Source organism: Oncorhynchus kisutch, linkage group LG21 (assembly GCF_002021735.2).
Source record: "Oncorhynchus kisutch isolate 150728-3 linkage group LG21, Okis_V2, whole genome shotgun sequence".
NCBI classification, from domain to species: Eukaryota; Metazoa; Chordata; class Actinopteri; order Salmoniformes; family Salmonidae; genus Oncorhynchus; species Oncorhynchus kisutch.
Genome location: NC_034194.2, coordinates 18,768,478 through 18,791,535, shown reverse-complemented (window position 1 = coordinate 18,791,535; position 23,058 = coordinate 18,768,478). Strand labels below are relative to the sequence as shown.

Sequence of the window (23,058 nt, the reverse complement as noted above, 5' to 3'; positions counted from 1 at the left end):
ATCTGAGCAATTTATTTAATCACATGATTGACATTCATGACACTTTACAACATAATGAATCTACACTGCACAAACCATGTATGCCCACAGGACACTAAAATGCTCAATTATTAGTCAACTCTAGTTTAAACAACTGGAAGAAAAACCTACTTCTTTGAATTCCTTTTGTTTTCATAGCAGTATACTGAAATGTAAATAATTAAATTTACATGTTTCACCTGAAAAAGGAGTACAGGCATAAGAGTACAGGACAGAATAATACAATTATATTACAAAAGTCAAGGTTTCTGGACACCGGTCTAGTCATGACAGTATGGCTTGATGAGACTGGTCAGTCTATGACAATGTGGCCTCACTATTTTTGTTGTCCACCTACATGTTGGACTCCAGAACCTGAACTATTTGGGTAGCTGAGGGGCGTTTCTGTGGATTCTCCTCCGTGCAGAGCCAGAACAGCTCCACCATTCTCTGGTAGGCTCCCCCGAGACTGACAGAGTCCAGCGCTGGCCGGGTGCCCAACTTCTCATAGTAGGCATCCTCATCAAAGTAGTCCTCCAATGAATCATCTGAGAATGTAACGTTTATACAATTATTTAAAACCATTATTGAGCAAATTATCTTGTTTCGAACAGAAGTCTTACATAAATCCAAAACAAGTGAAATTGCCTTTTTAAATTAGCTCTAGACATATAGAATTCTCCTTACCCCCCTCCTCACTGTCCAAAATCTCCAGGTGAGGCATGGCCAGAGTCATCATCTCCCAAAGGGTCAGTCCGTAGGCAAAGATGTCTGCCTTGTCAGTGATCACTCCTCCCTCCAGAGCTTCCTTGGGCGTCCACGGCTCAGTGCCAACATACTCTGCTTTGGGGTCACTCACTGAGAGAGGAGCAGAAACAGGAAGAGGTTTAAACATGTCATACAGTGATTAAAGCATGGGTTTTTAGGCTTACTGGGCATTGGTATATTTGACCAACAGTTTATTTGTGAGTATTGTTGGTTCTCAGAAAATCCAAAAGTAGAATTGGTTGGGAACATATGTGAGAAACACTAAGAATAAAGATTTTTTTTAAATGTATTATTTATTTTACCTTTATTTAACCAGGTAGGCTAGTTGAGAACACCTTTATTTAACCAGGTAGGCTAGTTGAGAACACCTTTATTTAACCAGGTAGGCCAGTTGAGAACACCTTTATTTAACCAGGTAGGCTAGTTGAGAACACCTTTATTTAACCAGGGAGGCTAGTTGAGAACAAGTTCTAATTTACAACTGCAACCTGGCCAAGATAAAGCAAAGCAGTTTGACACATAAAGAGTTACACATAGAATAGACAAACATACAATCAATAATCCAGTAGAAAAAGTCTATAGGTAAGGCAATCAATAGGCCATGGTGGCAAAGTAATTACAATATACCAATTAAAACGCTGGAATGGTAGGTGTGCAGAAGATGAATGTGCAAGTAGAGATACTGGGGTGCAAAGGAGCAAGATAAATACAGTATGGGGATGAGGTAGTTGGGTGGGCTATGTACATGTGCAGTGATTTGACAGCTGGTGCTTAACGCTAGTGAGGGAGATATGAGTCTCCAGCTTCAGTGATTTTTGCAGTTCATTCCAGTCATTGGCAGCAGAGAACTGGAAGTAGAGGCGGCCAAAGGAGGAATTGGCTTTGGGGGTGACCGGTGAGATATACAGTGCCTTGCGAAAGTATTCGGCCCCCTTGAACTTTGCGACCTTTTGCCACATTTCAGGCTTCAAACATAAAGATATAAAACTGTATTTTTTTGTGAAGAATCAACAACAAGTGGGACACAATCATGAAGTGGAATGACATTTATTGGATATTTCAAACTTTTTTAACAAATCAAAAACTGAAAAATTGGTCGTGCAAAATTATTCAGCCCCTTTACTTTCAGTGCAGCAAACTCTCTCCAGAAGTTCAGTGAGGATCTCTGAATGATCCAATGTTGACCTAAATGACTAATGATGATAAATACAATCCACCTGTGTGTAATCAAGTCTCCGTGTAAATGCACCTGCACAGTGATAGTCTCAGAGGTTCGTTAAAAGCGCAGAGAGCATCATGAAGAACAAGGAACACACCAGGCAGGTCCGAGATACTGTTGTGAAGAAGTTTAAAGCCGGATTTGGATACAAAAAGATTTCCCAAGCTTTAAACATCCCAAGGAGCACTGTGCAAGCGATAGTATTGAAATGGAAGGAGTATCAGACCACTGCAAATCTACCAAGACCTGGCCGTCCCTCTAAACTTTCAGCTCATACAAGGAGAAGACTGATCAGAGATGCAGCCAAGAGGCCCATGATCACTCTGGATGAACTGCAGAGATCTACAGCTGAGGTGGGAGACTCTGTCCATAGGACAACAATCAGTCGTATATTGCACAAATCTGGCCTTTATGGAAGAGTGGCAAGAAGAAAGCCATTTCTTAAAGATATCCATAAAAACTGTTGTTTAAAGTTTGCCACAAGCCACCTGGGAGACACACCAAACATGTGGAAGAAGGTGCTCTGGTCAGATGAAACCAAAATTGAACTTTTTGGCAACAATGCAAAACGTTATGTTTGGCGTAAAAGCAACACAGCTCATCACCCTGAACACACCATCCCCACTGTCAAACATAGTGGTGGCAGCATCATGGTTTGGGCCTGCTTTTCTTCAGCAGGGACAGGGAAGATGGTTAAAATTGATGGGAAGATGGATGGAGCCAAATACAGGACCATTCTGGAAGAAAACCTGATGGAGTCTGCAAAAGACCTGAGACTGGGACGGAGATTTGTCTTCCAACAAGACAATGATCCAAAACATAAAGCAAAATCTACAATGGAATGGTTCAAAAATAAACATATCCAGGTGTTAGAATGGCCAAGTCAAAGTCCAGACCTGAATCCAATCGAGAATCTGTGGAAAGAACTGAAAACTGCTGTTCACAAATGCTCTCCATCCAACCTCACTGAGCTCGAGCTGTTTTGCAAGGAGGAATGGGAAAAAAAATTCAGTCTCTCGATGTGCAAAACTGATAGAGACATACCCCAAGCGACTTACAGCTGTAATCGCAGCAAAAGGTGGCGCTACAAAGTGTTAACTTAAAGGGGGCTGAATAATTTTGCACGCCCAATTTTTCAGTTTTTGATTTGTTAAAAAAGTTTGAAATATCCAATAAATGTCGTTCCACTTCATGATTGTGTCCCACTTGTTGTTGATTCTTCACAAAAAAATACAGTTTTATATCTTTATGTTTGAAGCCTGAAATGTGGCAAAAGGTCGCAAAGTTCAAGGGGGCCGAATACTTTCGCAAGGCACTGTACCTGCTGGAGCGCGTGCTATGGGTGGGTGCTGCTATGGTGACCAGTGAGCTGAGAGAAGGCTGGGCTTTACCTAGCAAAGACTTGTAGGTGACCTGGAGCCAGTGGGTTTGGCGACGAGTATGAAGCGAGGGCCAGCCAACGAGAGCGTACAGGTCGTAGTGGTGGGTAGTATATGGGGCTTTGGTGGCAAAACAGATGGCACTGTGATAGACTGCATCCAATTTGTTGAGTAGAGTGTTGGAGGCTATTTTGTAAATTACGTCGCCGAAGTCGAGGATCGGTAGGATGGTCAGTTTTACGAGGGTATGTTTGGCAGCATGAGTGAAGGATGCTTTGTTGCGAAATAGGAAGCCAATTCTAGATTTAACTTTGGATTGGAGATGCTTAATGTGAATCTGGAAGGAGAGTTTACAGTCTAACCAGACACCTAGGTATTTGTAGTTGTCCACATATTCTAAGTCAGAACCGTCCAGAGTAGTGGTGCTGGACGTGCAGGCAGGGATCGGTTGAAGAGCATGCATTTAGTTTTACTTGCATTTAATTTAAGAGCAGTTGGAGGCCACGGAAGGAGAGTTGTATGGCATTGAAGCTCGTCTGGAGGTTAGTTAACAGTGTCCAAAGAAGGGCCAGAGGTATACAGAATGGTGTCGTCTGCGTAGAGGTAGATCAAAGAATCACCAGCAGCAAGAGCGACATTGATGTATACAGAGAAGAGAGTCGGCCCGAGAATTGAACCCTGTGGCACCCCCATAGAGACTGCCAGAGGTCCGGACAACAGGCCATGCGATTTGACACACTGAACTCTATCAGAGAAGTAGTTGGTGAACCAGGCGAGGTAATCATTTGAGAAACCAAGGCTGATAAGAATGTAGTGATTGACAGTCGAAAGTCTTGGCCAGGTCGATGAATACGGCTGCACAGTAATGTCTCTTATTGATTGCGGTTATGATATCGTTTAGGACCTTGAGCGTGGCTGAGGTGCACCCATGACCAGCTCTGAAACCAGATTGTATAGCGGAGAAGGTACGGTGGGATTCGAAATGGTCGGTAATCTGTTTGTTAACTTGGCTTTCGAAGACCTTAAAGGCAGGGTAGGATAGATATAGGTCTGTAGCAGTTTGGGTCTAGAGTGTCTCCCCCTTTGAAGAGGGGGATGACTGCGGCAGCGTTCCAATCTTTGGGAATATCAGGCGACACGAAAGAGAGGTTGAACGGGCTAGTAATAGGGGTTGCAACTATTTCGGCAGATCATTTTAGAAAGAGAGTAGAGGTTGACCGACTAATTGAAATGGCTGATTTCAAGTTTTCATAACAAAGTCGGTATTTTTGAATTTATTTTTTAACACCTTTATTTAATCTTTATTTAACTAGGCAAGTCAGTTAAGAACACATTCTTGTTTTCAATGACGGCCTAGGAACGGTGGGTTAACTGCCTCGTTCAGGGGCAGAACGACAGATTTTCACCTTGTCAGCTCGGGGGATACAATCTTGCAAATTTACAGTTAACTAGTCCAACCCTATAACCACCTGCCTCTCGCTGCACTCCACAAGGAGACTGCCTGTTACGCAAATGCAGTAAGCCAAGGTAGGTTGCTAGCTAGCATTAAACTTAACTTATAAAAAACAAATCAATCAATCATAATCACTAGTTAACTACACATGGTTGATGATATTACTAGTTTCTCTAGCGTGTCCTGCGTTGCATATAATCTGACTGAGCATTCAAGTATCTGAATTAGTGGTGGTAGGCAGCAGCAGGCTCGTAAGCATTCATTCAAACAGCACTTTTGTGCGTTTTGCCAGCAGCTCTTCATTGTGCGTCAAGCATTGCGCTGTTTATGATTGCAAGCCTATCAACTCCCGAGATGAGGCTGGTGTAACCGATGTTAAATGGCTAGTTAGTTAGCGGGGTGTGCGCTAATAGCGTTTCAAACGTCACTCGCTCTGAGACTTGGAGTGGTTGTTCCCCTTGCTCTGCATGGGTAACGCTGCTTCAAGGGTGGCTGTTGTCGTTGTGTTCCTGGTTCGAGCCCAGGGAGGAGCGAGGAGGGGGACGGAAGCTATACTGTTACACTGGCAATACTAAAGTGCCTATAAGAACACCCAATAGTCAAAGGTATATGAAATACGATACATAATATGGTATAGAGAGAAATAGTCCTATAATAACTACAACCTAAAACTTCTTACCTGGGAATATTGAAGACTCATGTTAAAAGGAACCACCAGCTTTCATATGTTCTCATGTTCTGAGTGTAACAGTATAACTTTAGACCGTCCCCTCGCCCATACCCGGGCGCGAACCAGGGACCCTCTGCACACATCAACAAGTCACCCACGAAGCATCGTTACCCATCGCTCCACAAAAGCCACGCAAAAGCCATCTGCAAGGGGAAGTACTACTTCAAGGTCTCAGAGCAGGTGACGTCACTGATTGAAACGCTATTTAGTGCGCACCGCTAACTAAGCTAGCCGTTTCACATCCGTTACATGAGGAACTCTCCAGATGAGGAATTGATGTGCCTAAAAGCCCAATTATATAATACATTGAGGTATTGTAAACTTTTTTTAGACCCTTTTTGTTCCGACCCATGTTAATGTCTATAACTATAATTAATTACACACACATTGCTCAAAATATTTACCAAAAGAAGGATTCAAGTTACCAGGATAGGATCGACGCTATTAGCAATTTTACTCTAAATACAAGTATCGATATGCAAACAAAGCTTTTCTGCATTTGGTTTGAGGTTAACAAAACTCTTATCGCATTTCACTTGACAGTTCAAATGATTCACTATTGTGTCTTGACATATGTATACTGTAGGCCTACAGCCTATTTCTGAAATACAAGAATATATGGACTTGTATTGTCCTGCCTTTCTCTTTGAGAGGTTCTACAACCTCATGGACAAGAGGAACACCGATGTGAGAATGCTGTTCATGGACTACAGCTCAGTGTTCAACACGATGGTGCCCAAAGCTCACTAAGCTAAGGACCCTGGGACTAAACACCTCCCTCTGCAACTGGATCTTGGACTTCCTGACAGGCCGCCCCAGATGGTAAGGGTAGGCAACAACACATCTGCTACACTGATCCTCAACACGGGGGCCCCTCAGGGGTGCGTGCTTAGTCCTCTGCTGTACTCCCTGTTCACCCACGACTGTGTGGCCAAGCACGACTCCAACACCATCATTAATTTAGCTGAAGACAACGGTAGTAGGCCTGATCACAGACAAATATGAGACTGCCTATAGGGAGGAGGTCAGAGACCTGGCATTGTGGTGCCAGGACAACAACCTCTCCCTCAACAAGACAAAGGAGCTGATTGTGGATTACAGAAAACTGAGGGCCGAACACGTCCCAGTTCCTTGGTGTCCACATCACCAACAAACGAACACACCAAGACAGTCGTGAAGAGAGCACGACAACACCTTTTCTCCCACAAGAGACTGAAAAGATTTGGTATGGGTCCCCAGATTCTCAAAAAGTTCTACATCTGCACCATCGAGAGCATCCTGACCTGTTCCATCACCGCCTGTTACGGCAACTGCTCGGCATCCGACAAAGGCACTACAGAGGGTAGTGCGTACGGCCCAGTACATCACTGGGGCCAAGCTTCCTGCCATCCAGGACCTACAGCGGATTCGGAAAATATTCAGAACCCTTGACTTTTTCCACATTTGGTTACATTACAGCCTCTGATTCAGAGCGGTTTGGTTAAATGCAGAAGACATTTCAGTTGAAGGCATTTTAGAAATCTTTGCAACTATTACATTTACATATGTATTCAGACCCTTTACTCAGTACTTTGTTGAAGCACCTTTGGCAGCAATTATATTCTCGAGTCTTCTTGGGTATGATGCTACAAACTTGGCACACCAGTAGAGTTTCTCCCATTCTTCTCTGCAGATCCTCAGAAACTCTGCCAGGTTGGATGGGGAGCATTGCTGCACAGCTATTTTCTGGTCTGTCCAGAGATGTTTGATCAGGTTCAAGTCCGGGCCCTGGCTGGGCCACTCAAGGACATTCAGAGACTTGTCCCGAAGCCACTCCGGCGTTGTCTTTGCTGTGTGCTTAGGATCGTTGTCCTGTTGGAAGGTGAACCTTCGCCCCAGTCGGAGGTCCTGAGCGCTCTGGAGCAGGTTTCATCAATGATCTCTCTGTACTTTGCTCCGTTCATCTTTCCCTTGATCCTGCAGCTGAAAAACATCACCACAGCATGCTGCCACCACCACGCTTCACCGTAGGGATGGTGCCAGGTTTCCTCCAGACGTGAGACTTAGCATTCAGGCCAAAGAGTTCAATTGTGGTTTCATCAGACCAGAGAATCTTGTTTCTCATGGTCAGAGTCTTTAGGTGCCTTTTGGCAAACTCTAAGTGGGCTGTCATGTACCTTTTACTGAGGAGTAGTTTCCGTCTGGCCACTCTACCATAAAGGCCTGATTGGTGGAGTGCTGCAGAGCTGGTTGTCCTTCTGGGAGGTTCTCCCGCCTCCACCGAGGAACTCTGGAGCTCCCTCCCTGACCAAGGCCCCCCTCCTGATTGCTCAGTTTGGCTGGGCGGCCAGCTCTAGGAAGTCTTGGTGGTTCCAAACGACTTCCAGTTAAGAATGATGGAGGCCACTGTGTTCTTGGGGACCTTCAATGCTGTAGAAATGTTTTGGTACTCTTCCCCAGATCTGTGCCTCGACACAATCCTGTCTCGGAGCTCTAAGGACAATTCCTTCGACCTCATGGCTTGGTTTTTGCTCTGACTTGCACTGTCAACTGTGGGACCTTGTATAGACAGGTGTGTGCCTTTTCAAATTATGTCCAATCATTTGAATTTACCACAGGTGGACTCCAATCAAGTTGTAGAAAGAGCTCAAGGATGATCAATGGAAACAGGATGCACCTGAGCTCAATTTCGAGACTCATAGCAAAGGGTCTGAATACTTATGTAAGTAAGGCATTTCAGTTTGTTTAATACATTTGCAAACATTTCTAAAAACCTGTTTTCTGGTTGTCATTATGGGGTATTGTATGTCGATTGATGAGGAAGAAAAGTAATCCATTTTAGAATAAGGCTGTAACGTAACAAAATGTGGAAAAAGTTAAGGAGTCTGAATACTCTCCGAATGCACTGTATATACCAGGTGGTGTCAGAGGAAGGCCCCCAAAAATGTCAGACTCCAGTCACCCAAGTCAGACTGTTCTCTCTGCTACCGCATGGCAAGCCTAGGTCCAAAAGGCTCCTTAACAGCTTCTACCCCAAAGTCCTAAGACTGTTGAACAATTAATAAAAAATGGCCACCCGGCCTATTTACATTGACACCCCCTCTCCTTTCTTTTAACACGGCTGCTACTCGTAGTTTATTATCTATGCGTAGTCACTTTACCCCTACCTACTGCACATGTACTAATGACCTCGACTAACCGGTAACCCTGCACAGGTACCCCCGGTATATAGTCTCGTTATTTTATTGTTTTACTTTTTATTGTTTGTTTTTTTACTTTAGGTTATTTTGTAAATATTTCCTTAACTATATTTCTTGAACTGCATTGTTGGTTAAGGGCTTGTAAGTAAACATTTCACGGTAAAGTCTACAGCAGTTGTATTCGGTGCATGTGACAAATACAATTTGATGAATAAAATAGATTGTTTACATAGCAAACCACCTGCACATTGTTTGTTACTCTATACCCTTCCCTACAGCATCCCTACTATGAATAGAAACGCTGTGTTTCCCAGAAAGCATGAGCATGATGCAACCACTGGGCATGTGTTCCATTAGGCTCAGGACATGAGTGCGCGCAACAGCTATGTTGCAAGAACAACAGATGTTTGGCATCAAGACCTAAACTAAAGAGGGCTAGGAATGTATTTTGTTCAGGTCCTACATCCGGCTAATTTCTCAGGTTCACACTTTCTAAACAGAGACAAAGACAGGTTGTCTAACAAGAGCAACAGATGTAGAAAAGAGACTAAAATACCAAGTTCTGCCTATTTTACCAGTGTTTGAGTGTATGTATTGAGCTCAGATGGTGATATCTACCTTTCATATTCTCATCCAACTGCAAGGAGACTCCCACATCACAGATTTTGACAGTCTCAAAGTTTCCCTTGATGACAACATTGCAAGACTTCATGTCGCCATGTAGTAGCTTCTTCGCGTTGTGAAGGTACTGAAGGTGAAACAAATATACATTTCAAGCGTTTCCTTCATATATTTTCTATACCAATTGTACACAGCCATATGCATTTGATTCCCATTAAAATATGGAATAACATGACGCATCTGGTAACTGACAGTGAATGAGAAAACAGGAAAATCATTTCCATTTCAGAGGGGTGTTTCATGGTGGTTTTTCAATTAATTTGGTCATAGCTAGGCCATGAATCAAAGATTCCTATACTCAGTAATGGTGCTGAACTGCTGCATAAAGCAACACCCATTCAGGGTATTACAGAACATTTGAAATCCTAAACCTGAAATTGTTGACGTAATGACACTAATGGAGGAGAAACTCAAATACCCCTCATCACCACGTATTATTCACGTTGATTGAGGGGAAATGTATAACAGCAATCTTGAATTACATTTGCTTACATGACCTCTCTGCCCCCAAAGCATGAGAATAGAGCCAATCCATATCGATGAGCTGGATGATCACATCCAGTCGGCACTACAGTACCCCTGGTATTACAGCTTTATGTTACAAGCTGTATCTCCATTCCTCCCCCTGTAACCCATTCCAGATCAATACCAGGTGAAAACTAGATTCAAAAGATGAGCAGGATGTTACCTGTAGGCCACGTGCCACATGTAAGGCCACTTTGTCAATGGTGGCAGCTGGAAAAGCCTTCAGGCCCTCCTCTCTCCTCCTCTCTATCAGGTCGTTCAGGGACTGCTCCCCACCATACTCCATGGCCAGGCACTTGGAGCCATCCTTGGCAGTGGCGAAGGCACGGAATCCAACAATGTTTGGGTGGTGCAGGCCTTTCAGGATCTTTGCCTCGTCACTGAGTCTTCTCTGGAATACACCCACCTGTTTTGAAGCACATTTGCTGTTGATCTTTTTGACAGCCCATGGAGACTGGTTAAATGTACCAAGTCTGCAAAAGAGCACATAGGAACATGACATACCAACTCCATAGGTAATATTGAGAAGCTAAATGACAGAATATAATGTAAAGAGATGTATAGGAAAGATATACCACTGATGTGTATTTAACATATGGAAATATGTCTATAGTTGGCTGGGATTAAGGATGAATTACATAAAGGTTATCCCACAAAACAAACCTGTTCATGAGATAAACATTCACCCCAGTTCCACATCCCAGTTTCTTCATGAAAGGGGAGGCAGGGATGGTTATAGGGGTTCTAGGACTGGGTGCGCCATCAGAGAGAGGGCTTTTAATCTTGTATGGTTTGCAGGGCGTCTTAAATGCATTCACATCACTGGCAATAGAAGAGTCCATTCTTTCACCGATCTGTGAACACATAAGACAGAGTCAAAGTACCTCAATGCTAGCAAAGCTGGCTAGCTAACTTCAATAACAATCATAATCTATCGCAAGGACCCAAAATTAGCGATCAACGACCTAATTTACTCAAGTGCGAATATTATATTTTTACGTAACTAACGTTACAGCATAATGTGATAAAGGTTTATGAACAAATTCAGTGATTATTCTTACCAATATTTCTGTCCTGTATTGTCTTGATCACAAAATATGCAGTAGAAAAGGCGCCCAACGTTTAAAAATCCTAAATGTTTTCGTATGTTAAATACAGGCGCCCTAGAAGGACAAACTGCAATATGTCAAAATGATTGAAAAAAGCGTTTCTAAAATATGTAGCCTCCCAACTATCTGAAATACAGGTCAGGGGCATTAACACATTGTTTTGTGTATAATATAAAGTACTGATGTAGCTAATGGTGTTTCTGGTTTGATTAAAACTCTGTTTATGCTTGTAGAAAATATTTGTAAAGTAAAATACATTGATTACACCACCAGAGAGCAGACTTAGGCGCTAAATAGAGAGGAAAGTTGTGTGTGGACTGTGGGCACATCTATACTGAGTGTACAAAACATTAAGAACACCTTCACTACGGAACATTTCAAGAACTTTGAAAGTTTCTTCAAGTGCAGTTGCAAAAACCATCAAGCGCTATAATGAAACTTCCTTTTTCTTACATCTTTATCTTTGGGCCCGAATCCTGGATTCCAGTAGTTTACAGATATCCATAATTTCAGATATTCTGCAGATCCAGGAACAAATTCTGTGTTTCATTTGTTATTTATCCAACCACATTTGAGCAGATGTCTGCTGCAGCCTGCATGTGTGTCCCCAAGCACAGTTGGGGCTCATTGATTGTGTCTCGCCACATTTCTCCACATAGCCATGGGCAGACCATGCCCAAGCCATATTGCACTTCCAGGTGGTACTGCATGCTGTTTAATCCTTGGTGAAAACTGATTTCAATAGGGACATACCTGATCAATTGTACAACTGAATGCATTCAATTGAAATGTCTCTTCTACATTTCAGAGTGGTGCCTTAATCAACATCTACGTCATCAGCACCCAGGGAACAGTGGGTTCACTGCCTTGCTCAGAGCAACAGATTTTTACCTTGTCAGCTCAGGGATTCAATCTAGCAACCTTTCTGTTACTGGCACAACGCTCCTACCCGTCAGGTTTACATGTAGTTTCCTCTCTTTCCTTCAACCTGATATAGCAGAAGCATAGTATAATATGAAGAACACAGTACCTTGGTTAGAAAACAAATGTTCAACTAAACCTCAGAGGGAAATTGGCACATTTTTCTGTGCTTGCTACATGTTGTGGTTGGTTTTATAGAAAAGTAGAGTGTGTTCCTTGGTCAAACCTCAGCATGGGCTCTGGTTGGGGAGAAGGAGCTGTCCCTGGCTCTGCTCAAATTTGGTAGATTTGGGGAAATCCACAATTGAATCATTTCATGCATGTTTTCAATGTCAAACATTGTTCTGTAGACATGGTTTATTTGTCCATTGTTTTACTTGAATAATCAACTGCATTTTGACCATGTATGGCTTATTGTTTAGCTTTACAGTATTTTGGATCATGTCCAGTGTACACACAGTACCAGTCAAAAGTTTGGACACATCTACTCATTCAAGGGTTTTTCATTATTTGTACTATTGTCTACATTGTAGAATAACAGTGAAAACATCAAAACTATGAAATAACACATGGAATCATGTAGTAAACAAAAAAGTGTTAAACAAATCAAAACATGTTTGAGATTCTTCAAAATAGCCACCGTTTGCCTTGATGACAGCTTGCACATTCATGGCATTCTCTTAACCAGCTTCATGAGGTAGTCCCAGTCACCTGGAATGCTTTTCAATTTACAGGTGTGCCTTGTCAAAAATTCATTTGTGGAATTTCTTTCCTTCTTAATGCGTCTGAGCCAATCAGTTGTGTTGTGACAAGGTAGGGGTGGTATACAGAAGATAGACCTTTTTGGTAAAAGACCAAGTCCATATTATGGCAAGAACTGCTCAAATAAGCAAAGAGAAAAAACAGTCCATCATTACTTTAAGACATGAAGGTCAGTCACTACGGAACATTTCAAGAACTTTGAAAGTTTCTTCAAGTGCAGTCGCAAAAACCATCAAGCGCTATGATGAAACTGGCTCTCATGAGGACCGCCACAGGAAAAGAAGACCCAGAGTTACCTCTGCTGCAGAGGATAAGTTCATTAGAGTTACCAGCCTCAGAAATTGCAGTTCAAGTAACAGACACATCTCAACATCAACTGTTCAGAAGAGACTGCGTGAATCAGGCCTTCATGGTCAGATTGCTGCAAAGAAACCACTACTAAAGGGCACCAATAATAAGAAGAGACTTGTTTGGGCGAAGAAATACGAGAAATGGACATTAGACCGGTGGAAATCTGTCCTTTGGTCTGATCAGTCCAAATTTGAGATTTTTGGTTCCAGCCACCGTGTCATTGTGAGACACAGTGTAGGTGATTGTATAATCTCTGCATGTGTGATTCCCACCGTGAAGCATGGAGGAGGAGGTGTGATGGTGCTTTGCTGGTGACACTGTCAGTGATTTATTTAGAACTCAAGGCACACTTAACCAGCATGGCTGCCACAGCATTCTGCAGTGATACGCCATCCATCTGGTTTGCGCTTAGTGGGATGATCATTTGTTTTTCAACAGGACAATGACCCAACACACCTCCAGGCTGTGTAAGGGCTATTTTACCAAGATGGAGTGCTGCATCAGATGACCTGAACCTCCAAAATCACCCGACCTCAACCCAATTGAGATGGTTTGGGATGAGTTGGACAGCAGAGTGAAGGAAAAGCAGCCAACAAGTGCTCAACATATGTGGGAACTCCTTCAAGACTGTTGGAAAAGCATTCCTCATGAAGCTGGTTGAGAGAATACCAAGAGTGTGCAAAGCTGTCATCAAGGCAAAGGGTGGCTACTTTGAAGAATCAAAAATATTTTTTGGTTACTACATGATTCCATATGTGTTATTTCATAGTTTGATGTCTTATCATTCTACAATGTAGAAAATAGTAAAAAATAAAGTAAAACCCTTGAATGAGTAGGTGTGTCCAAACGTTTGACTGGTACTGTATATTAATAAATTCTGTAGCTATATGGACATGTTGACAGAATGTGTGTTCCAACACAGCTCTCAGCAGCATCTTCATCTGAACATTCAATCATTCATCCTCCCAGACACAGGAGACGGAAGATTGTTCAGGAAATCCAGGCCAACAGCCACTGATAACTCTCTCTAGTTTACAATAGCAAACAGCCTTTGTCAAATCTCAAGGGAGGACTCTTTCTTATAGAACTTATCCTGTCCAGAATACACATGGACACATGGGGGAGTTCAGGAAGACTCTGAGGAAGCTTACACTTCTAGCAGTGCTGATTACTGGAACTGCTCTTTCTCTTGCTGAGTTCTGTGACATGACCCTAAACTGCTCTGAACAATGTAGTTTCTTTCTATAAATGGACTGAAGAGGTATAGTTATTGAGCCCACTACCCCTTGCACAAAATCTCTATAAATGGTTGCACTGTTATTTCAAACCCCTCTTACCGAGCTGACTCAATGTGACAGTCATGGATGTTAATGCCAGAGAGAGGTCCTCTGGGAACTATAGAGGATAATGGAGTCCAACGGTTCCTGTGTCCATCTGTGAATTCTCCTGAATTATCGCTTCAGAAATATTGTCCTCGGTCATACCTCAAATAAAATACTTGTTGTTTGTCTGCATTTGACATAAAACTGAGGGTAGAAAATCATTTGAGACAGTTCCAGATGCTAAGGACTTTTCACAAGGGGAGTGTATGAAACAGATTAACCTAAACATTTCACAATGCAAAATTAAATATGTTCTTATTACCTTCCATAGAAATGTTTCATCCAATAAAAGTTCAAACATTGTTTAGAAGCATCTTCCCCTCAGCCGTAATTCAGGGTCTTTGTTCTCCCTAGGCTCACCATATGCTGAGGTGATCAGGTGATTCTCCAGCAATCATTTCTATTTTCGTCCTTCATGTGGAACCACTTTTAAGGTAATTGCTTCTCAGTTGTCAAACCAGAGATGACATACCCAACTTCCTCTATCCCTCCTCACCTGTTCTCTTGATGTACTGTATCTAGGGTATGGGCTAGGATTACTTAGCTTTCAACTGAACTGCCTCAACCATTTTCATCCTAATCAGAAAATAATCAAGTCCACATGTATAAACAAATGTATATTTTATTATTTCCATGGTACATGAACAATTTAAAAATCTGAAAAATCTAGTAAAAAGTATTGTCTAATGGACATATGAAATATTCTTGTCACATATTCACTGTATTTATTTGTCTATTTCATACTACTTCAGGTATTGTTATCTGGGTGTTATGACCAGCACAATCAATAAGCAGATATTTACATTCCTCAGCAGTCCCTTTGTCCAATAAAAGTGGTGATTAGGGCCACAGTATAACCAAGTATAACCATAGTATAACAAATCAACCAATCTTGACTTCACATAGCAATCATACCATCCTGGCATTTGATAGTATGTTCCTGAAGTGGGAACCTGGGTTTGTGGTCCCTATTATACAAAGCAAATGTGTGCAGTCTGCTCCCATAAATGTATGTGAAAAAGCATTGCATGACAGTGATTCATTTCCAGCACAGTTGAAGATCCATGCAAGAATAACCTCTGTTATGTTCACAGACTAACTGCACCCTGGTTGAATATCTGAGACAGGATTACAATAGAGATGATCACGTACTGTAGGAATATCTATCAGAATAATATCTCCCAGAATAAATGTTTTGTATGAAAATATTTTAGGTAGAAAACATTTTTCTCCTTTCTTTTCTGTTGAAGGACCTTTCCCAAGAGGGAAGCATGATCAGTCTGAGTGAAAATATATAGAGATTGTAAGGTATTCTCCTTGGCTGTTGGCTTAGAAAACGAGTGCTTTGCAACACCTCTATAGCACTTGTCTGCGCATGAACCATAGTTGATAAAAGTGAGGACCATTTCTGAGGGGAGCTGCTCCACTGCTCCAGATGAAATACTGAGATAGTCCAGATTCATGAGTCTGAGAGTGGATCAAACCTAGTCCTCAGGACCTCCGCACATTTCATTGTTTATCCCAAATCAATATTTGGCAAGGGATCATCTACAGAAATATTTTTCTTACAGCCATCATATCATGTCAACACGTGATTTACATGTGAAAGTATCTGACATCAGGGGTTGGTTTTGTTTATTTCACACAATAATACATATTTCCCTGTTTCATTTCCTGTGAGAAACCTCAATTCATTGTGCATGTTTTACCATTTCACTTTATTTTCCCCCAAACTGTAACTTGCCCTCTTAGGCTGTAATTTGTCTTACTCATCGTTAGAGTCATGGTTTCCATACGTAAACCAAGCGTCAATCTTCCAACCGCCCATGCAATTATCGATGAAGAGGGTGACATTTTTGGGCTCTAACAAAAGAAAAACTGTTGAAGGGAGAAGCAAAAACGAGAGAGAGAGAGAGACTCTCATTCATGATGATAAAAAACTATGCTTGGCTCTACAGGCAGAAATAGTCAAATTGTCAGACACAAACCAATAAATCGTACTAGGGCCAAGTCATACATCCATTTAAAATGGCATCTCTTCCCCTTTCTGTTCTTTGTAATCGCTTTATCTATCAAAAAATTTGACAAACATTTGTGACTGACCATTTTTTAAGTTGGTCCATTTTTGGCACTGAATCTAGTTCAGCTAAGAAGTATCTGCTATTGATAAACCTACTTTACATGAACAATAGCCATCCAAGAGGCCCTAAGGGGTCTGAAATCAAAGCATGTTTGCACATAACTGTCAAATCAGTTGCCCACAGCGGTGGGTGGGTGTAGGACAGCAGGATACAGCTCTTCTGCTCTACCTCACGCTGCCTGTCAACTGCAACTAATCTCAGCAGTTTGTAACTGAACTCGGTGGGGGTTCAAATGGTGGGTGTTAGTTGTTGCATGTCACCCCCGCATCCTCCACGTGCCCACAGTTTGTCTTACCCCAGCCTGAGAACTTGCACTGGTGAATGGTGTCCTCGTTCCCAACGCAGGCCACATCATCCATCCAGATGAGCCCAGTACCTGTATAGAGAGAGAGATCGAGAGCGAGCGACAGACAGACAGACAGACAGACAGACAGACAGACAGACAGACAGACAGACAGACAGACAGACAGACAGACAGACAGACAGACAGACAGACAGACAGACAGACAGACAGACAGACAGACAGACAGACAGACAGACAGACAGACAGACAGACAGACAGACAGACAGACAGACAGACAGACAGACAGACAGACAGACAGACAGACAGACAGACAGACAGACAGACAGACAGACAGACAGACAGACAGACAGACAGACAGACAGACAGACAGACAGACAGACAGACAGACAGACAGACAGACAGACAGACAGACAGACAGACAGACAGACAGACAGACAGACAGACAGACAGACAGACAGACAGACAGACAGACAGACAGACAGACAGACAGACAGACAGACAGACAGACAGACAGACAGACAGACAGACAGACAGACAGACAGACAGACAGACAGACAGACAGACAGACAGACAGACAGACAGACAGACAGACAGACAGACAGACAGACAGACAGACAGACAGACAGACAGACAGACAGACAGACAGACAGACAGACAGACAGACAGACAGACAGACAGACAGACAGACAGACAGACAGACAGACAGACAGACAGACAGACAGACAGACAGACAGACAGACAGACAGACAGACAGACAGACAGACAGACAGACAGACAGACAGACAGACAGACAGACAGACAGACAGACAGACAGACAGACAGACAGACAGACAGACAGACAGACAGACAGACAGACAGACAGACAGACAGACAGACAGACAGACAGACAGACAGACAGACAGACAGACAGACAGACTTTATTCAAGATGAACCTAACAGTGCACATATGTCCTCTCAGCCTCCCACTGTTATTAATAAAAAAAACATCCAGATCGACTCCAGTATTCAGGACTTACAGAAAAGTATGATTCACAGCTAAGATGATAAAGGAGGGATATACAGGGAGGGAATATAGGGGCGGCCAAGTATCAGGCTCTGCTATTCTATTGTTTTTCTTTGCAAATCACAGCCTTTATCTGAATGAAAGAGAGTGTGATAGCAGTCTGGTCTGGTCATACTCAGGCTCCTCTTACTCATCACACTACTCTCCTCTGAGAGCCCTTGGAAGCATCAATGTGAGGCAGATATCTGGCAGAGGGATGAGAGCATGTCATGGCTTCACAAACACAGAGGCTCTGGAGACTGGCGCAAGCCTCTCCTCTCTCCTCTCTCCTCTCCCCTGTCCACAGGCACCAGGCAGGGTAGCCAAGAGTCACCAGAGGCGACCTCTGGCATGGAATCTATGTCTGAAATTGGGTTTATTGTGGTATCAATTACATTGAAGACAGAACTGAGAGGCCGACAAACATACGAGACGACACCCTCTAGTGCCTGTTTCCCGGTCCAAATTAAAATAATTTCAAGACGCAGTCAAAATCTCTCGATGGCTTGAGTAATAATTGCTGTCTGAAGAATGATGTGCAAAATGAATGTCCAACGTATGAACACAATCTTAGGAACTCCATTGTTCATGATAATGAGTTGTGAGTTACAACAGTAGATGTGGGACACTGAATTCAACATTGGGTTTGAGAACAAAATTCACTTTCAATCGGTATGTATAGGTTCGGAACATTTGTGTAACAGCACAGTTAAACATATACGGTAAATAGAAAACAAAACTGGATGGTCTTCAGATACAGATGGGAGGGGTTGAGGGTAATTGAAGGATTGGATTCAAAACAAACAAAAGATAACTAATGTAAAATACACTGTGTCCGATCTAATTTGCCTACTTGCCAAATAAGCAGGTTAGAGAAAGACATAGGACCTCAAATATACAGTGCATTCGGAAACTATTCAGCCTTATTCTAAAATGGATTAAAATGTTTTTTTCCTCATCAATCTACACACAAACGGCCATAATGACAAAGCAGAAACAGATTTTAGAAACATTTTGCAAATGTATAAATATATTAAAAAACTGAAATATCATATTTACATAAGTATTCAGACCCTTTACTCGGTACTTTGTTGAAGCACCTTTGGCAGCGATTACAGCAACGAGTCTTCTTAGGTATGATGATACAAGCTTGACACACCGGTTTTTGGGGAGTTTCTCCCATTCTTCTCTGTCAGGTTGGATAGGGAGCATCGCTGCACAGCTATTTTCAGGTCTCTCCAGAGATGTTCGATCAGGTTCAAGTCCGGGCCCTGGCTGGGCCACTCAAGGACATTCAGAGACTTGTCCCGAAGCCACTCCTGCATTGTGTTGGCTGTGTGCTTAGGGTCAATGTCCTGTTGGAAGGTGAACCTTCACCCCAGTCTGAGGTCCTGAGCCCTCTGGAGCAGTTTTTCATCAAAGATCTCTCTGTACTTTGCTCCGTTCGTCTTTCCCTCGATCCTGACTAGTCTCCCAGTTCCTGCCGCTGAAAAACATCACCACAGCATGATGCTGCCACCACCATGCTTCACTGTAGGGATGGTGCCAGGTTTCCTCCAGACGTGATGCTTGGCATTCAGGCCAAAGAATTCAATCGTGGTTTCATCAGACCAAAGAATCTTGTTTCTCATGCTCTGATAGTCCTTTAGGTGTCTTTTGGCAAACTCCAAGTGGGCTGTCATGTGCCTTTTACTGAGGAGTGGTTTCCGTCTGGCCACCCTACCATGATTGGTGGAGTGCTGCAGAGATGGGAGATCCTTCCAGAATGACTGCCATCTCCACAGAGGAACTCTGGAGTTCTGTCAGAATGACCATTGGGTTCTTGGTCACCTCCCTGACCAAGGCCCTTCTCCCCTGATTGCTCAGTTTGGCCGGGCGGCCATCTCTAGGAAGAATCTTGGGGGTTCCAAACTTCTTCCATTTAAGAATGATGGAGGCCACTGTGTTCTTGGGGACCTTCAATGCTGCAGACATTTTTTGATGCCCTTCCCCAGATGTGTGCCTTGACACAATCCTGTCTCAGAGCTCTACGGACAATTCCGTTGACCTCATGGCTTGGTTTTTGCTCTGACATGCACTGTCAACTGTGGGACCTTATATAGACAGGTGTGTTCCTTTCCAAATCATGTCCAATCGATTGAATTTACCCCAGGTGGACTCCAATCAATTTGTAGAAACATCACAAGAATGATCAATGCAAACAGGATGCACCTGAGCTCAATTTCAAGGCTCATAGCAAAGGGTCTGAATAGTTATGAAAATAAGGTATTTCTGTTTTTTATTTTTAATACATTTTCAAAAATGTCTAAAAAAACATGTTTTCGCTTTGTCATTATAGGGTATTGTCTGTAGATTGATTTTAAAAAAACATCTATTTTAGGATAAGGCTGTAACGTAACAAAACGTGGAAAAAGTCAAGGGGTCTGAATACTTTCCGAATGCACTGTATGCCTAACATAACTACAACTTTCTTTGATTTATAACAACAAGGGATAATATACATGCAGGAAAACCATAGTGAATCCAGGTGAAAGCTATGATCCCTTCTTGATGTCACTTGTTAAATCCACTTCAATCAGTGTAGATGAAGGGGAGGAAACAGGTTAAAGAATGATGTTTAAGCCTTGAGACATGGATTGGGAATGTGTGCCATTCAGTGGGTGAATAGGCAAGACAAAAAATGTAAGTTCCTTTGAACGGCCTATAGTAGTGGGTGCCAGGCACATTGGTTTGTGTCAATAACTGCAACGCTGATGGATTTTTCTCAACAGTTTCCTGTGTGTATCAAGAATGGTCCACCACCCAAAGGACATCCAGCCAACATGGGCCAGCAACCCTGTGAAAAGCTTTTGACACCTTGTAGAGTCCACGCCCAGACGAATTGAGGCTGATATGAGGGCAAAAGGGGAGAGTGCAACTCAATAATAGGAAGGTGTTCTTAATGGTTTTTTATACTCACTATATACAGTTTACCAAACCAATCCAGAATAATATATGTTTTAAATGCAATATGTCATAAGGATATCACTCTCCCCCAAAAAGTTCCCACAAAGTTAACATTAGCATAAGCATGTCTTTCTTATCCCACATGAGATTTCACATTATAATTCCTGGTCTTCGTTTGCTTCAGGGTTATATGCGAATGCTGGCAACATAATGAGCACAAAAAGTACAATATGCTTTTTATATCCTGAATCAGACCTTCATTTCTTTCACTCTAAGATGACAGTTTACAGATGTGCATGTGGGCCTCATCCCCATAGGCCTATCGGGGCTGTGTACCAGTGAGGGGATTCATAGACGGACTTGATATAAGATAAGAGGCCAAAAATATCCTACACTGGCTGGAGGCCGCAGACAAGACCATCAACCCTTGAAATGACAGGGCTTGTCTGATATATTGTGTAAATATACGTCTACAATGAGAACTATGTGTGTAGTTAGGAACTAATGTCTCCATTTCAGCTATTTTATTTGATGTATTTGTGTGTCTTCCCTCAAAAGTAGTAGTATCACTAATGCTCAAAGGAGGCCCTTTGTGTGTACGGAAATATCGTTCCGTATTGTTTTCCATATACTTTATGACCAGCAGTACTGTTGGGAAGGGACCAGGACCTGGTAGACCTACCGTCTGTCTACTCTATCCGTTTGTTCACAGAAACATTTTGAACTTTGAGTGTGAGCAATATTTTCCCTCAGAATGTTGGCAAACACACTCTGTATGATCAGAGTTTCTGCTTTAAGGTCATTCTACCACATTTAGCACCATGAGAGAAGACTCCAAGTTTGAGCACCACCAACTACAGAACATTGAATAACTGAAACATCTTGAGTGCAGCATGAACTTGAAAAGGAAACTTGGCCAGGACCAGTATAGTATAGTGTACATTCACCACAGATGTTTGGACTGGGCCTAATACATCACTGTTGGGTTTATTTTAACTAGACATGCCTCCTAAACTGGTTTACCCAGCATCTCAACACTTATTTTGAGAATTATTTATTGTATTGACCATGTACAATGTCATCTCTAACATAATTATAGATACAAATATGGGTCAGGATGAGGTCAAGAATAAAAGAAACAACATTTTGCTTTGCAAATGGGGTCTATGAAAGAAAGACACATTTACAACTGTTTATTTAATCCTCAAAAGTAAATGTGAATTATTGTTAATTTTAAAAAATGGTTATTGGAATTAGATTTGTTTTTTTTGTTTTGTCCAGATTAATTTGAACAAAACCCTAATATTTTGATTGGACCAAACATAGATGTGTTTGTATGCATGATGTAATGATGGTTGTGGAAAATAGGTCATAAGAGAGGAAACAGATGGATATTACCACTGGCACATTTTTGATGGCATCTGGCTCATATGATGTTCCCTATAAACATATATGAATCTCAGTAGTTTTCAAATGCTTTGTGCACTAATACCCACCATAAAAAAGTACAATTACAACAAAAACTTGTAAAAATCCTAATTTTTACACAAGTTTATCACAGTCTGCACTGTAGTTAGTTCAAATCTCCATAGAGATAAAAACAGCCAAAAGGCTTACCTTGTCCAAACCGGCCTGTTTTATGGATCTCGAAGGCTCCTTTGTAGCCAAGCATCCTGCAGACCACGTCGCCGTCCTTCTTGTCCCAGACGTCATCACACACCGTTCCCCAGCGTCTCTCGTGGAACACCTCCACTCTCCCCTCGTGAGGGCCTGATCCATTCACCAGCCTCACCAGTGTCTCATCCACTGAATCGCACGCACGCATGCACATGCACGCACACACACACACACACACACGCACACAGCAGGGGAGAGAGACATGGATGGTGGTTCGAAAGGGGAAGCTGGTTATGGGCCAAACAAAACCCCTAGCCACAGAACACTGATCAGATTGAGGTGGCTTGACTCAGTGTATTAACCTCAAAGATGGATCATAGAGTGCATTTCTGTAAAGTCAACTAAATTACAGTAATATTCAGAGGACACTGGCTTGTTGATTTGCTGTTGATTTCCCAACCAGGTTGGTTTACCAGCATGTCTTGGATTAGTGAAGTCATACTTTTTGGATTAGTTTGTTCAAAACACTGT

At 42.4% G+C, this 23,058-nt stretch overlaps 2 protein-coding genes across 3 annotated transcripts in view; both read right to left on the bottom strand.

Annotated features, from left to right (window-relative positions):
• Position 1: 1 nt before the first annotated feature.
• Positions 2-11,141, bottom strand: LOC109866257 (lymphokine-activated killer T-cell-originated protein kinase homolog). 2 transcript variants are annotated; one of them, XM_020454813.2, is made up of 7 exons: positions 11,014-11,141; positions 10,616-10,806; positions 10,116-10,425; positions 9,365-9,494; positions 706-876; positions 352-566; positions 2-318 (listed from the first exon to the last, which is right to left on the bottom strand). In XM_020454813.2, exons 2-6 carry the CDS (start codon positions 10,792-10,794, stop codon positions 373-375), a joined length of 984 nt encoding a protein of 327 aa, XP_020310402.1. In that variant the 5' UTR covers positions 10,795-10,806; positions 11,014-11,141; the 3' UTR covers positions 2-318; positions 352-372. The 2 variants fall into 2 exon arrangements, with proteins under 2 accessions (XP_020310402.1, XP_020310401.1); XM_020454812.2 differs by having other exon boundaries at positions 2-566.
• Positions 11,142-15,081: 3,940 nt separating this feature from the next.
• LOC109866243 (scavenger receptor class A member 5) overlaps positions 15,082-23,058 on the bottom strand; it is a 48,908-nt gene continuing 40,931 nt past the window's right edge. Inside the window, exons 8-9 of the mRNA XM_020454794.2 lie at positions 22,528-22,716; positions 15,082-16,994 (exon numbers count right to left, since the gene is read on the bottom strand). Coding sequence (XP_020310383.1) covers positions 16,861-16,994; positions 22,528-22,716 — 323 coding nt within the window. The 3' untranslated portion in view covers positions 15,082-16,860. The remainder of the gene's footprint in view (positions 16,995-22,527; positions 22,717-23,058) is intronic.